At 49.6% G+C, this 15,746-nt stretch overlaps 1 protein-coding gene across 1 annotated transcript in view; it reads right to left on the reverse strand.

Moving 5' to 3' along the window:
- The window catches only part of LSAMP (limbic system associated membrane protein), a 1,345,674-nt gene extending 1,340,440 nt beyond the window's left edge, over nucleotides 1–5,234 (reverse strand). Inside the window, exon 1 of the mRNA XM_075118876.1 lies at nucleotides 4,841–5,234. Within this exon, the coding sequence (XP_074974977.1) occupies nucleotides 4,841–4,907 (67 nt within the window). The 5' untranslated portion in view covers nucleotides 4,908–5,234. The remainder of the gene's footprint in view (nucleotides 1–4,840) is intronic.
- Between the last annotated feature and the right edge of the window lie 10,512 nt (nucleotides 5,235–15,746).

A 15,746-nucleotide genomic window follows, 5' to 3' on the forward strand; every position in this document is an offset into this window, starting at 1 on the left:
ATCGGATGCATACTGTGGAAACTGCAGTAGACATTATATACACACAGAGACCATGAAACAATACCCCCTCCCACCCCACTGTCCTGCTGGTAATAGCTTATCTAAAGTGATCATCAAGTTGGGCCATTTCCAGCACAAATCCAAGTTTTCTCACCCTCCGCCCCCCCCCCCACACACAAACTCACTCTCCTGCTGGTAATAGCCCATCCAAAGTGACCACTCTCTTCACAATGTGTATGATAATCAAGGTGGGCCATTTCCAGCACAAATCCAGGTTTTCTCACCCCCCCACCCCCATACACACACAAACTCACTCTCCTGCTGGTAATAGCTCATCCAAAGTGACCACTCTCCCTACAACGTGCATGGTAATCAAGGTGGACCATTTCCAGCACAAATCCAGGCTTTCTCACCCCCACCCCCCACCCCCGGGGGAACACACACACACACACACAAACTCACTCTCCTGCTGGCAATAGCTCATCCAAACTGACCACTCTCCAAGTTTAAATCCAAGTTTAACCAGAACGTCGGGGGGGGGGGGGGTAGGAAAAAACAAGGGGAAATAGGCTACCTTGCATAATGACTTAGCCACTCCCAGTCTCTATTTAAGCCTGAATTAATAGTATCCAATTTGCAAATGAATTCCAATTCAGCAGTTTCTCGCTGGAGTCTGGATTTGAAGTTTTTTTGTTTTAAGATAGCGACCTTCATGTCTGTGATTGCGTGACCAGAGAGATTGAAGTGTTCTCCGACTGGTTTATGAATGTTATTGGTCACTTTGGATAAGCTATTACCAGCAGGAGAGTGAGTTTGTGTGTGTGGTTTTTGGAGGGGGGTGAGGGAGTGAGAGAACCTGGATTTGTGCAGGAAATGGCCCACCTTGATTATCATACACATTGTGAAGAGAGTGGTCACTTTGGATGGGCTATTACCAGCAGGAGAGTGAGTTTGGGGCGGGGGGGCAGAGGGTGAGAAAACCTGGATTTGTGCTGGAAATGGCCCAACTTGATGATCACTTTAGATAAGCTATTACCAGCAGGACAATGGGGTGGGAGGAGGTATTGTTTCATGGTCTCTGTGTGTATATAATGTCTTCTGCAGTTTCCACGGTATGCATCCGATGAAGTGAGCTGTAGCTCACGAAAGCTCATGCTCAAATAAATTGGTTCGTCTCTAAGGTGCCACAAGTACTCCTTTTCTTTTTGTGTATACTGAGTTACAGTGGTCTGCGGGTGTTGGGGCAGGGCTAGAGCAAACTCATGGGGTTTGACTGAAAAATCCTTGTTTTCAGTACTCAAATAACCAGCTTTTTCTGCCTTCTCCCCCCATTCAGTGTCTGCAAGTAAATTCAGCTTCACCTTGGGCCTTGCACATCTTCATCACTTAAGGGAACGTAAACCAGCTGAGAGAGTCGTTATCTCGCCAATACAGCCATGTGTGGGGAGTGCTCCCTGATTGCATTAGACACACTGAAAATAACTAGAAAGAAAAGTATATCCAAGGAAGTGGGGAAAGACTTTTCCCTTGCCTCAGTGACGCACAGATACTGCACAAACCCATCATGTTCACCAGCAAACAGGCACCACAGACTAACACATATATGCCATGCTGTCATACCCCTCCACCACCATGCTACACTGGCTAATGAAATATCTACTGACGAAGCCCATGAAGATAAAATGCTGGCAAATAAATCAAGACACTGAAGGCTGTGCAGATTTGAGGGCATGGTGTGGTCCAAGAGTCAGCCCCATGGATTCAAACCGGAGTGGGGTGCTGGGGAGCATGGGAGCTGTGTGCCTCCAGCTCAAACAGGGCAGTGGGGCCGAGGCAACGCATGGCAGAGTTTGTAAGAGCCCACTTTGGGAGCACGGGTTGGCACCAGGGGAATGCGGGGACATAGGCCCAGCCCAGCCTGAGGGTGAGGTTCAGGGAGAACGGGAGTCCTATCCTGCCACCAAGCAGAAGCAGAGTAGCACCCAGCACGGGAGTGAGGAGAGTGAAACTCAGTGCAAGGCTGCAAGCCTCGAGCCCTGACAAGGGGAAAAAGAGCAAAGCCCCCTCTCCATCCCCATGCCCCTGAGCCCAGCCAGGCAGAGGGGACATTCAACCTGTTTCATGTACCCTGGCAAAGGCACCAGAGGAGACAGCCTGTGTGAGTCACTTGGCACTGTGCAGTCCTTAGCTCTCCTGCCAGCCTCAGCTGCGATCCCCTCTCCCTCCACTGCCTGCCATTCGGTCACAGCTTGGCTGCGCCCCACAACATCAGCCCAGTTCCCTTTTGCTCTCAGCTCAGTCGCCTGTGGGAGAGTGGAACAAGGGAAATGTCACCTCTATATACACATATGCCCCTAGACAGACTGAGGGGGGCAGCCTGTTTTAGGGTGGCTCAAAAAACGTCAAGCCCAGTTAGCTAGCTGTCTGCAACATGCAGTGCTGGGATGGCGTTTGGAAGCCATGTGAGGGGGCATTCCCTGTCCAAATCAATACTCCAGTACTCTAGAGTAACAGCCCCACACAGTCACTCTTGCCAGTGTTACTGACACATTCTGGGCTCATTACCATTGAATATTGTGGAGTGCAGCATTTTTCCTTTTAACCGCTTCAGCACCTTTTGATTTGCTCGCCACAGCGCCCTGCCTCTCCTGGGCAGCCCCCACAGCCTGCCTTCTACAGGCTCTCACTCCCTGAGGACTAGAGATGTAAATTCCATGGCTGGCTTTCAGATCCGCAAAACTGGAACCAGGAGTGGCTCCGATCTCGGTTCCAGCTTATCCAAAAGTTTGAAGGAGGGAGGAATTGTAGTTGTGGTCCCAGTGTTAGCATTGTTCTCTCCCCCTCTCCAGAGGATACATGGTAGCTCAGCGTTCAAAGGGTTAATTATCTCTGGCCACATCAGGGAAACGCACAGTTTAGGGGTTTGTGCAGTTGTTATGTAACTAGTGCATGGGAACAGGTTAAAGGATAGTAGCTCCCAAGCTTAGCATGGATTGTGGTGGGAGCCACAGGACCAGAGTCACTGCAAAAGGTGAAAGCAGCTCCAAACTATGCCAGACTCAGGATCTCCAGGTCACTGTTCATACCACCTTGTGTACTGGAAGCACAGTATGGCTCAAGCACCAGTGGCTTTAGTTGGACAATAAGCATCAGGGATAGAAGGAGGTGTTTGGAATCTGTGTGAATTGGCAGTGTCCGTTTTCCTTGATGGGTCCGTGCCAGTTCTCCCAGAGCAGAGGGACACTCAAGCCAAGCCATTGGACTGCACTGCTCACAATGGCTACGCATTTATTGGGGGGGGGGAGGGGAATGCATGTGAGTGTTGAAAAATTCTCCCTCCTCCCTCAGAAACGGGCACATGGGGAGAAGAAAGTGCCTGTTTCCCAGTCCAGAGCTGAGAAAGTGTGAGGCTGAGAGAAAATCTGTGAGAGCATGGATGTGTGACACAGTGAGTGAGAGAGAGTGTGAGAGAGAACAGTCAGATAACGTGTGCAGCAGAGAGAGGGGAGGCGTATGGGAGCAAGGGCATGCAACAGGGGTGGGGAAAGAGTGAGCCTGTGAATGTGAGAGACTGTGTTAGTATGTCTGAGAGAAAGTGTGCAGAAGGGAGGGAGTTGGTGTGGGGTTTCTGTGGGTGCTTGATACAATGTGTGAGACAGAGGGACAGCGTGTGCACAAGTGTGAGCTAGGGAGAAAAGAGGGACAATGTATACATAAGCAGGACAGGGTGTCAGAGTGTGACAGAGAAGGTGTGTGTGAGAGAGAGAGACCCAGAGCAAGAGATCGTGTGTGTGTGTGTGTGAGATCAAGTGCGAGTGAGGCAGCATATGACAGAGAGTAGGCCAGACATACAGATAATAAAGAGCATGTATGTGTGTGTGCAAGAGGGGTGCCGCCTGGTAGATAAGCATGTGCACAAACCAACAGTGGTGGTGAGATGGATCACGAGTGTGTGTGTGTACGCGAGTGAGAGAGAGGACTATGGAAGTGAGCATATGCAGGGGTGTGACACTATAGGAATTGCATGTGACGGGGAGATAGAAGTGTGTGTGTGGCACAGGAAGCTGGAGTGAGTTTACACACACTGTATGTTATATTTATGGGCATGTGGGTATGTGTGATTATTAGCATGTTTGAGTGAGTGTGTTTCTTGTGTATGAAATGCAAGTCCGTGTAGGGGGGCAGAGTGTGTGTATTAGTTTGTACATACTGTACAGTATGCATTCACTCTTAACCCTTGTTTACAGAAAACCTGTCTAAACCAACCAAAAATGTCTCTCGTCCTTTCAAACTACATCCTACTTACACTTAGCTCTATAAGCACGAAACCCAGCTGACAGTTCCCCACTTAGCAAAACCTAATACCCAGAGCATTTCCTTCTCCCATCTCTGCCTCCCCCACTTTTTTTTCTGAGGGTGGGGAGGAGGCAGTGTTTGTGTGGACATACCAAAGAACCAAAAAGGGCCCTTCTAAAAACTTAACAGAGATTTCCACAGAAAGGCGCATCAGCACTAGTAACCCAAAGTGCCAAGCAACGCAGGCTGCGTATGGAAGTAGAACAGGGACACCCAGCTCCATCCAGCCCCTTCCTTTGCTGATTCCCCCACTCCCAGCAGTCCCCTGCAAAGAACACAAACCCAACAGCAAGTCAGGCACAGGAGGTGTCCTCTAAACAGAGGATTCACCAGCAATAATCTCTCCTTGGCTTTTATTTCCTGAAGGAGGTGGAGGATGAATTTAAATAGATACATCTCCATGTTCCAACTCGTCCTCAGTTCATCAGCCCCAAATCAAACAAGGGGGTTGGGGGAGGCATTAAGAAATGAACTCATCACCTACCTTGCAAGGAGAAGAGGGACAGGAAGAATCCCAGCACCCAGATGCTGTGCAGCCAGTAGGTCCTCATGCTTCTGTCTGTCTGTCAGTCTCTCTTTCTTTCTCGCTCTCCTGCTCTCTCGCTCTCTCTTTTTAAAAAATAAGATGGGATTCTTGTCTCCTTTCTTTCTCCCCGGGCTGTGTTCTAACAGCTCGGACAATCCAGTGCAGAGAAAGCTGACCCACGACGGCCAGATTCCCAAATAACCTCACACTCTCTCCTTCAAGTGATGGAGAAAGGGGGGGGGCAGTTAGATGCTTGTCGTAGCCTGCGCTGGCTGTAAACACAGAGAATCTCTCTGTCGCTCTCTCTCCTGCAGCTCCAACTAAATGCGACTGCACTTAAACAAGCAATGCCTTATAGGACAGCGCTCAGAGCAGAAAAGATCTCACCTCTGCCCCCTAGTGTTGCCAGCCAGACCATTTTATACATATTATAGAAATATGGACACATCATCGAATGTACGTCTCAGATCATGGGTGTTTGGACTATGCAGGGCTCACTGCTGCTCCGGGCTCTTACCCAGTGGTGTGGGGGAAGTTACTGAGCAAAGGGGGAATAATTTCCCCATCGATACAACAAAGATAGCAGTAGGGCTGATTGGATTTCTCATATCAGCCAGTAAAGTTCTGCATTATGAACTCCAGCACAAAGGGCCAGCTCTGCTAGTGTCACTACAGTGGAGGCCAGTGGGAGACTCAGGAATGCTGACTGTAGATACAGAGATGCTGATGCCCCCAGGAAATGTTTGAAACACTGGGCTACATTCATCCTTGTTGGAACTCCATTGCCTGTAGCACACAATATCACCAAGGACCAGCTGGGCCCATTCTGTTAAGAAAATTCTGCTTGCAAACATTTTTTTTTCAGGAGGTGTCCCACACCTCCCTGCCTCTTCTTTGTTTTGTTACTGAAAGGTATTTCCATGGCACCAGCAACTTTCCCCCTAAGACTTTACTGGCTCCAGCTGCTTATCCCCCACCTGTTAGTCTCAAAACCTTTCACAAAAGAAGGCATCTTTTCCCAGCTGAGGAAAAAGCAGCAAAGTGATTGTGTGACCTTGAAGAAACAACTCTGTGGTAGAGCGAGGATCAGAATCCAGGAGTCCTGGTTCATCTGCCCATGTCGTGTCATTTGGACCATGATGCCCCCTTACACTTGTCTCCGTGGCAGCCCATTCTGAGGTCACAAATCGAGCATAACAACCTTGTCGTTATGTACTGGAGTGCCATCTTTTCCCAAAGGACCTTCATAGTGCTTCAGACTTAAAAAGGTACACAGCCAATACACAGAAATCACTTCTCCCTCCACTGAAATGCAGCCAGCTCTGTGACGGAATGTGGCACCTCTTTAATCACTGACAGCAACAGTGCACATTAGTTTAGTAAGGAAGTAAATCCCTTTCGCAACTGAAACTACAGGGTGGAGGGAGGCACAATGTAGTTACCTGATACTTGGATTTGGCTACAAGACTAGAGCTAACACCCCAAGCTTTGCTTACAGTGGCAAGGATTCTTAAAAGATCCTTGCATCTCATACAAACAACGACTTGGCCCTCAGGTGGGGATCTAAAGCAATAATTCTAAACGAAAGGTTTTGTTTCAATGCCAACCTCCCAGTAATAGAAGCAGGGGGAAGAGAAATAACATCAGGTATGACATGCTGTAGCAGCCACACCATCTTTAAATAGAATGTCTCTTGAAGGCTTTGGTGAGGTGGTAACAACTCTTTAAAAATCCTTTATTTTAAATGCAACTAGATGTGTATGTTGGGAAAACCATGCTGGTCCTGTGACCCCCCAGGAAGTTATGCTGAGGCTGTGGGGGGGGGGGGGGATTCTTACTAATATAGAGATAGCACCATTTCAAACTATTTTCTTATTACAGCTTTTAAAAAAAGAAAAGAAAAGTGGGTTAATATCAAGCAAGTAAATGGAGGAACATTTTTTTCCATTCATTGCCTCCCCTCTTAAATGCTGAGTAAATTCAAATCACTTACAGGTATTCCCTAAAGATATGCCATGTGGACATTAACTTCACTCTGGGATTTCCTTGGGACTGTCCTGTGTGTTCTCAGTTTACTGACATAGGCTAAGAAAAAAAAAACAGAACTGGATTTCTGTATCCACCTGGAATAGGCTCTAGGTTCAATGCCTGGGAGAAGGAGAACCTCAATCGTGGCAGGGACTATGTTATGCTATGGATATGTACAGCATCTAGCACAATGAAACTCCAATTCTGACTGGAGCCTTTGAGCTCTACTGCAATAAAAATGTTGAAATAATAATATTGGAAGTGGATTTCTGTACCACCCTGGAATGATCTGTAGCAATCTGCATGGAACTTGGAGGGAGGAGTACAGGTTGCAGGAGGGAAGAGTTTGGAGGAGACACCTGGAAGCCTGTCTGGGTGCACATGGCTGGAATGCTAGCTGCCGTTGCAGCACCTCTTTAAATTATTCTCTTAATAAAGAGCCCATTTAATTTTACAAGCACAGAGTCCTCTCATGTTACTACCCAGAACGGGCATATGAAACAGAAGAGATCCTGAATTGGACTCTGCCCCATCTGGAAGATGCCCCTGATGGAGGATGCAATGAAATTGGAATTCTGAGGTCACTGCATCTGTACTTCCTTTGTGAAGCTAGTGTGACTGAGGAGATGTATTGCTACTTTCTGTATTAACATGCAAAAGAGCTACATCACAGCTCTTGCTTAGCAGCATCTGGTACAGGTGCAAGATAGTTTCTTGTGTGCAATGATAATCCCATTTTGACATGCTCCAAACTTTCAGAAAGGTTTGGGGTCAGATTCTTGCACACTTACTCTGGCCGAATAATATTTTACTACTCAAATAATCTAATTTAAACTAATGGGGCTACCCACAGTGTGAGAGTCTCTTCAGCATGAATCAGGGTAGCAGAATCTGTGGGCTTGAAATTCTCCATGGGCAGTCTCAGGCCAAAAGTGACTTTTTTCCCCAAAAAAGACTGAGCAAAATCCCTTCATCCACTTGAGATATGAGAGAGTGAAAAAACCCGGTCACTATTCCTTTTCTAAAAGATTAGAAAAGTTCCTCCACCCACCCAAGGACTCAAAAGCCAGATGAACCATGAAAGCTGGCATGAAAATACAAGTTATTGAAAAGTACCTCCACAACCGTTTTTGGGGGAAAAAAAATAAAAAGGCTGGATATGAAGAAAGCTCAGAAGGATTGAAAGCTGGCTACTTTTAATGCATAATAAACATATTTAATTAAGTCTGAGTGTACACATTTAGATGCACTGTGCATATGTGTGTGTCCATTCTTTTATAAATGTGCCTTATGCCATTAGTTGTTTAAGCACTTAGGCCATCTATTCTATCTGTGCATTAGCTATAGTGCCTTTTACCCATAACGAGGTTAACTTGGCTGTGCTGCACATAGAGCATTTTCTGTCCCTAGTTTTTTATGCCGTATCGGCCATACAATTGTGCCTTATATAGCTAACTTAAAAGTTGATTCAGGAACTTTAATTTTTCAGTTACCTTACTATTGTAAAATCATTCTTATTTGAACTGTTGTGGCAAATTGCCGGCACTACTATGATGGGTCTTGGGCTCTCTCTTCTTGGGGAGGGTTCAGGGCACCGTTTCTTGCCCCTGAACTGTGGCATTAACTGCCCCACTAGTGTCCTAGAGGAGGGGAGTGGAGAGACAGGGACCCGGGCCTGCCCTCTATTCTGGGTCCCAGACCAGGGACCAGGTAAACCGCTTGAACTAGCAGTTCCTTCCCATGGGCTACTTCCCTCTCCTGCCCTTCAACTTGTGGGGCTTCCTGCCCTCCTTCTGCACACAACAGGTGTCCCTTTACCTAGGGTCTTGGTCTTCTTAGCCCACTGCAGTACTTCTCCAAACTCTGCTCTGCTTCCCTCCAAACTGCTCTCTGCTCCAACACCAATCCACTCTGCTTCAACTCCTCCTCTTGTCTGATTGAAGCAGGGGGGTTTATCATGTGACTGGCTTCAGGTGCTTTAATTAATTTATAGCAAACTTTCTTCCCTCTACAGGGAATAAGGCTCCCTTCTAACACTCTCCTGCTGCCCGCTGGCCATGCTGTATCACATATCTCCCCGCCCCCCGCTCAACACCGTTGGGCTACAACGGGTTGGGCTACTTGGGATGAGAGGCGGTGCTGTCGTGATAGGCCATCAGCATTGCAATGTTGGCTTCCGGCCCTATGCTGTACCCGGAAATGGAAGGACTGCAGGGATAGGAACCACCTAGTCACTCTTGCGTTTGTAACCCTTCTGCCCGTCAGAGTTGGCAGCAACAAGGGCCGGGTTCAATATCTAGGGGATCCATTCCAATAATACAATGCAAACCGGCTCGAGCTCCCACCCAGTGACCTGGGACAAATATATACCACCCCCGCTGGGCGCCTCCAAGAGGCAATACTTCCCCTCTCGCAAGCACATAGTCTGAGTGTAGCAAAAAGCCTTTTAATAACAGAGAGAAACAATGTGGCATTATGTTGGGGAAACACCACCAACAGGATTCATAACACAACCCATGAGCAAAAAAACCCCACCCCAAGCAAATTGGGACATGCCCCTTTCCTTTTGGTTCTTGAGTCCAGCAACCCCAAATCACCCAAAGTCCCAAAAGTCCAATGATCCAAAAGTCTCTGTCCCTTGTCAGGGCAGCCCCAGAGTTCGAAAGTTTATCTGCGGAGCTTTACCTCCCAACCTGGGTGGAGATGGGACGGGGGTAAGAGGCACCTTACATGATCCGAAGCTGACCGCCCCACAGCTCCATAGGCCTTCGCTCCGCCAGCTGCCCCACGAACTCCTTTGCTCAGCTCCGCTCCGCGGCTCACAAGTAGCTCCCGCCGTCCCACGAACTGTTCCACGAGCCTGTCCACAAGGCACGCCAGCCGTCCCGCAAATTGCTCCACACTATATCTTCAGGCTCCCCCACTACTTAACACAACGCTCAGTGATTTCAGCTCTTTGGTGAATTCAGCTTGTAGTAGGGGAGCCTCAGTGCTGGTGCACTGTTAGCCCAAAGTGAACTCAGCGCCTGTAACTAGACTTCTAATGAAATCAAAATTAGCTCTGATATTCCACAGTGGAGAGAGGAGGAAGTGCAATTAGCATGTAAGGCCCTCACCAAGGGACCCATGCCACCAAGTATTAATACTTGTCCCCAGCCTCTCTCAATTCACAGAGTTTTGGAACCCATGACCCTTGCCTAGCGAGTGCCACTTAGTTGATGGTGAGTCCCTCCATCATAACAAAAGGCAAAGTACAGTTCCCATAATCAGGGTAATAACAATTTATTCTTCCTGCCCCAATAACAGAGACACTGGGGATCCCACAGTAGCCAAAGTGACCATTTGGGCAGGTATGGCCTCATTCTAGGCGGGGTGGGTGTGCCTATGCAAATGAGATCGGCCCCTGAAGTTCTTTTCCACAACTTGCCACACCTCACCACCACATGTCAGGATGGAGCTCATCCTGACACTGCTTACACGTTCTTCTCCTTGTTTCGGTGCATCCACTGGAGTGGGGTGTGGTCTGTCACGAGGGTAAACTGCCGCCCCAGTAGGTAGAAGCGGAGAGTCTCCATAACCCATTTTACCGCCAGACATTCCTTTTCAACGGCGGCGTACTTTTGTTCCCTGGGGAGGAGTTTCCGGCTGAGGTACAAGATCGGGTGTTCCTCTTCCCCTACCATCTGTGAAAGAACGGTTCCTAGCCCTACTTCTGAGGCATCTGTTTGTAGGATGAATTCCTTCTCGAAGTCTGGGGCTATGAGTACTGGATGGCAGCAAAAGGCTGTCCTTAAATCTGCAAATGCTCCTTCTGCCGCATCAGTCCACTTTACTATCTCGGGGCCCCGTGCCTTTATCAAATCCGTCAATGGCCCTGCTCTTGTGGCGAAATGAGGGATGAATCTCGGATAGTATCCTACTATCCCTACAAATGCTCTGACCTGCTTTTTTCGGACTGGTCAAGGCCAACCTTGTATTGCCTCCACTTTATTTCATTGGGGTTTCACCAAACCTCTCCCTACTACATACCCGAGGTATCTGGCCTCATCTAGTCCTATCACACACTTGAGAGGGTTGGTAGTGGAGCTGGCCTTCCACAGGGCATCTAACACCGCTTCTACTTTTCTTAGGTGCGTTTCCCAGTCAGGGCTATGGATGACTGTGTCGTCTACTTGGCATAGTGTCACAGCAATTTTTCCATAAGTTGTTGGAATATTGCAGGGGCCCCATGGAGTCCGAAAGGGAGGACAGTGTACTGGAACAGGCCATCGGGTGTAGAGAAGGCAGTCTTTTCCTTGGCATTCTCGGCCAGGGGAATTTGCCAATATCCTTTGGTCAGGTCCAGGGTGGTTATGTATCGGGTCTTGCCTAACTGATCAACTAGCTTGTCAATGCGTAGTATCGGATAGGCCTCGAATTGGGATACTTCATTCAACTTCCAGAAGTCGTTACAAAACTCAGGGTGCCATTAGGCTAGGGGTCTAGGATGATAGGGCTGGATCACTGGCTGTGGGATTCTTCAATAACCCCGAGTTCCAGCATCTTCTTTACGTCTGTCCTAATTTCTTCCCTTTTAGCTTCCGGTATCCAGTACAGTCTTATCGTCACCCTTACTCCAGGCCTGGTGACAATATGATGTTGGACCAGTGTCGTACGGCCTGGCTGTGTACAGAACACATCCTGGTTCCGTTGGCTCAAATCAATGACCTCTGTTCGTTGTTCTGGGGTTAACTCAGGAGATATCTTCACCTGCCCCTGTGGGTCGTCTGTCTGGCGTGGAGCTCCCCGAATGACCAGGCACGTCTCTCGGTCATGCCAGGGCTTCAGTAAGTTGATGTGATAGATTTGCTCTGGCCTTCGGCGGTCTCGTTGTCTGACCTTATAGTCCACCTCTGCAATGGCTTCCACTATCTCATCTGGTCCATGCCAGCAGGCTAGGAGTTTGCTTTCTGCTGTCGGCACTAGCACCATCACCCGTTCCCCCGGCTGAAATCTCCGTACTTTTGCCTGACGGTTGTAATATGTCCGCTGGGCCTCTTGTGCTTTTTCCAAATGTTCTCGTACTATAGGGGTTACTCAAGTTATTCGCTCTCTCATCTGTGTCACGTGCTCAATGACATTCTTTCTAGGGTTGGGTTGTTCTTCCTAATCTTCATTGGCAATATCTAATATTCCGCGTGGGTGGTGTCCGTATAGTAGTTCAAAGGGAGAGAAACCAGTGGACACCTGGAGGACTTCCTGTATAGCAAACATTAGATACAGTAGAAGGGTATCCCAGTCTTTTCCATCCTGAGCTACCACCTTCCGGACTGTACTTTTAAGGGTATGGTTAAACCGCTCGACCAGTCTATCTGTTTGTGGATGGTAGACTGAGGTCCGTATGGCCTGGATGCGGAGTAGGGTACATAAGTCTTTCATTAATTTTGACATGAAAGGGGTTCCTTTGTCTGTCAGGATCACCTTAGGGATGAACCTGGAGTTGTTCTTTTGCTATTGCCTTGGATGTGGGGTTTCTTAAAGGAATGGATTCTGGATACTGCGTGGTGTAGTCAAGGATGACTAGTACGTTTTGGTGGACCCGTGCCGATCCTTCCAGTGGGCCCACTATGTCCATGGCTATCCTCTTACAAGGGACTTCAATAATAGGCAAAGGTACTAACAGGGCCCACAAGTGAGGTCGGGGGCTATGTAACTGGCATTCAGGGCAGGAGGCACAATAGTGCTGGACCTCTGCATGTATTCCTGGCCAATAAAACCTTCTTAGGATTCTATCCAGTGTCTTGTCTATTCCTAGATGTCCCCCAAATAGATGACTGTGAGCTACCTCTAGTACTGTCCTTTTGTGTTTCCGTGGGACTAAGGGTTGCTCTACTTCTTCCCCTCATATTTGCGCTATCCTGTACAACAGTTTGCGTTTTAGCATATAATATGGCCTTGGGCCATTGGTCTTTCCTTCCATGGGTACACCATTTACTTCCACTACCTCCTCCCTTACATTTGCATATAGCGGGTCATTGGCTTGGTCCTGCCCGAAATTCTCACGTGCGGTACCAATCTGACCTAATTCCAGGGGGCCTGTTTCTATTCCGCCCCCTGGGTTGCCCACACTTGGACTAGGAACCGCCTCCGAGTACTCACTGGCTGGAATTATCTCCTGGCCTCCTGAACGGGTTCACCTACCAACAAGGGAGGTTTTCTGGTTCTCTGCTAGAATCCTGGTCCTCAATCTTTTATCGGCCCTGCTTTCCCACCTAGAATTTCAGGGTTTTCTGGGGGATGAGAATAACTCTGGGGCAAATTCGGCAAACATTGGGGTGAGGCTATCTGTAGGTGCCTCCGTCTGAACCCGGGGGTTGCTACCCTCCCCTGGCTCTATTGGGGGGAATAAGCTCTCAAACCCGGGGAAGTCCCTACTAATTAAGACAGGGTAGGGGAGCCTGGGGACCACTCCTGCATTCACCCTGGTAGTATGCCCCTGGATCTCAATCCATACTGGGATTGTGAGGTAGAAATTTACGGTGCCATGAATGCACATTACCCCTGTGTTTTTGGCTTGGGTTAGTTGGTCTTGCCCCACCAACTTCCCCGAGACCAGAGTGACAGCACTCTCGGAATCTATTAATGCTATAGTCTCAATACCATTCATATTTACTGATCTGGTATACCCATGTGAGGTCATTGCGACCCCTACCAGGCCGATTAGGCCACATTGCTCCCTGTGATCCCCCAGATTACATTGTATAGGCTCTTTCCCGTTGGGACATTGGGCTGCTATATGCCCCAATTTCCCACACTCGTAATGCCGCCCCCTTATTCTGGTTGCCACCCTCTGCCTGGGGTTATTTGGCCAGCCCCCCCCCCGCCCCGTTCCCAAACCCCCAGGTCCCTTCTTGGCCTCAGCCCATTCCTTAGTGTCTTTCCTCCCAGTTATGATTCTCCTGGAGTTCTCGATAGTCTGGGGCCTTGGATTTGGGACTGGCTTCCTGGTTTGCCATGTCTCACCCCCTGGGGTCTGGAACAGGTCGCAGGCTGCCAGCTGTCTTTCCACAAGGGAGACCAACTCATCATAGGTGGAGGGGTCATTCTGGCCAACCCAAGCCTGGAGGCCTGGTGGTAGCCCCCCCACATACTGGTCCAATACCTGGAGCTCCATCATCTTCTCAGAGCTGAGGGCCTCAGGGCACAGCCATTTCCAGGTCAGGTGGATCAGGTTAAACAATTGTGATCGAGGCGTCTTGTCCTCTGTATACTGCCACTCATGGAACCTCTGAGCTCACAATGCTGTCATTACTCCGGGTCCCAGCCCAGGGGCCCTAGGGATAGCAGTAAACCACCAGAACTAGCGGGTCTTTCCCCTGGGCTACTTCTCTTTCCTGCCCTCCCTCTCCACAAATCAGGTGTCCCTTTACCTAGGGTCTTGGTCTTCTTTGCCCACTGCAGTACTTCTCCAAACTCTCCTCTGCTTCCCTCCAAACTGCTCTCTGCTCCAACACCAATCCACTCTGCTTCAACTCCTTCTCTTGTCTGAATGAAGTAGGGGGGTTTTAACATGTGACTGGCTTCAGGTGCTTTAATTGGCTTCAAGTGCTTTAATTAATTTATAGCAAACTTTCTTCCCTTCTAACACTCTCCTGCTGCCCTCTGGCCTGGGCTTTCCTTGCTTTTTGCCCCTGCTTTAGTTCCCCCCCTGACCGGGCCAGACGCTTTTTCTTCGTTTTGTTTTTTTTGCTGGTTTTTTTTTGCTGCCGTTCGAGTGCTGGTCGGCTGCCAGCTTGCCTGCCAGCCCCCCCACACCTGCCCTCAGATGCTGCTATTGCTTCAGCTGCAACCCCCGGAGGAGGGGGGGAGGACTGGTGACCCGCTCCCCGGAGGAGGGGAGTGGACACCCCCAGACCCAACCGTTTTGCTGTTCGTTTGTGGATCCGTAATTAATCATCTTCTTATCTTTGCTTGGCATTTTTGGAATGCTCCACAAAGACAGGGAGAGAAAACAGCTGACAGAGATATCACCCAGGGAAGCTACAAATCATCGTGGAGGGGGCCGTAAGACTGAGTAACTTTTGAACTGTACTCTCGTGTGGGGGGAGTTTGACTGTGTCTTACCTGCGTTGTAGGGGCACAGGGGGTGTGGCACGGAGCTGCCCCCCAATCCATTGGTGACCCCCCCCAACACTACTACAACCGTCACAGCCCCCCCCGCCATCCGTCCCTGCTGGCAACCTGCCGTCTGCCTCTAGCCTCAACTGCTTGCTTTGAATTCCATCATCCGGACCAGACACAACAGCCGACCAAATGAGACTCTTTAGATAAATGTGCGTGGGTCCGCGTTCCCCCTCCCCGGACTGCCCACCCCACAGTTTGCCCCTACTACCTGACCCCAACTCCTGTTTCCTTCCTCTGTCCAGTCCGACCCATTTGCCCCCCCCACCCGGTTAATCTGCTTCCCCCATCCCCCCTCCTCCTTCTGGTGTCTCCCCATCTCGCCCTGCTCACAATGGCGGGGAATGAGAGGGGTGAGGCCCCGCTAACAATCTCAGTTGCCCCTCCCGCACCTACCCCCTGCCCAACCCCCAAGCCCCCCTCCCCACCACTGCTGCCAAAACACCTGCCACCGCCCCCGCTGGGGCATCGGCAGCTGGAGGCACCGGGGCGACTATTACCGCTGCTACGCCCTCCGCCCCCCCAGATTCTAGGAAAGCCCCCCCAGTTAGCCGGAAAGGCCAGGGTGCGAAGAAGGGGAAGGGCCTCGCCACAACCACCTAGTCCTCCATGGCAGAGGCTGCCCCCACCGCTGTGGCCTCGTCATTGACCATGGCATCCCTCCCCGCTGTTCCCT

Source organism: Caretta caretta, chromosome 1, assembly GCF_965140235.1.
Source record: "Caretta caretta isolate rCarCar2 chromosome 1, rCarCar1.hap1, whole genome shotgun sequence".
NCBI lineage: Eukaryota > Metazoa > Chordata > Testudines > Cheloniidae > Caretta > Caretta caretta.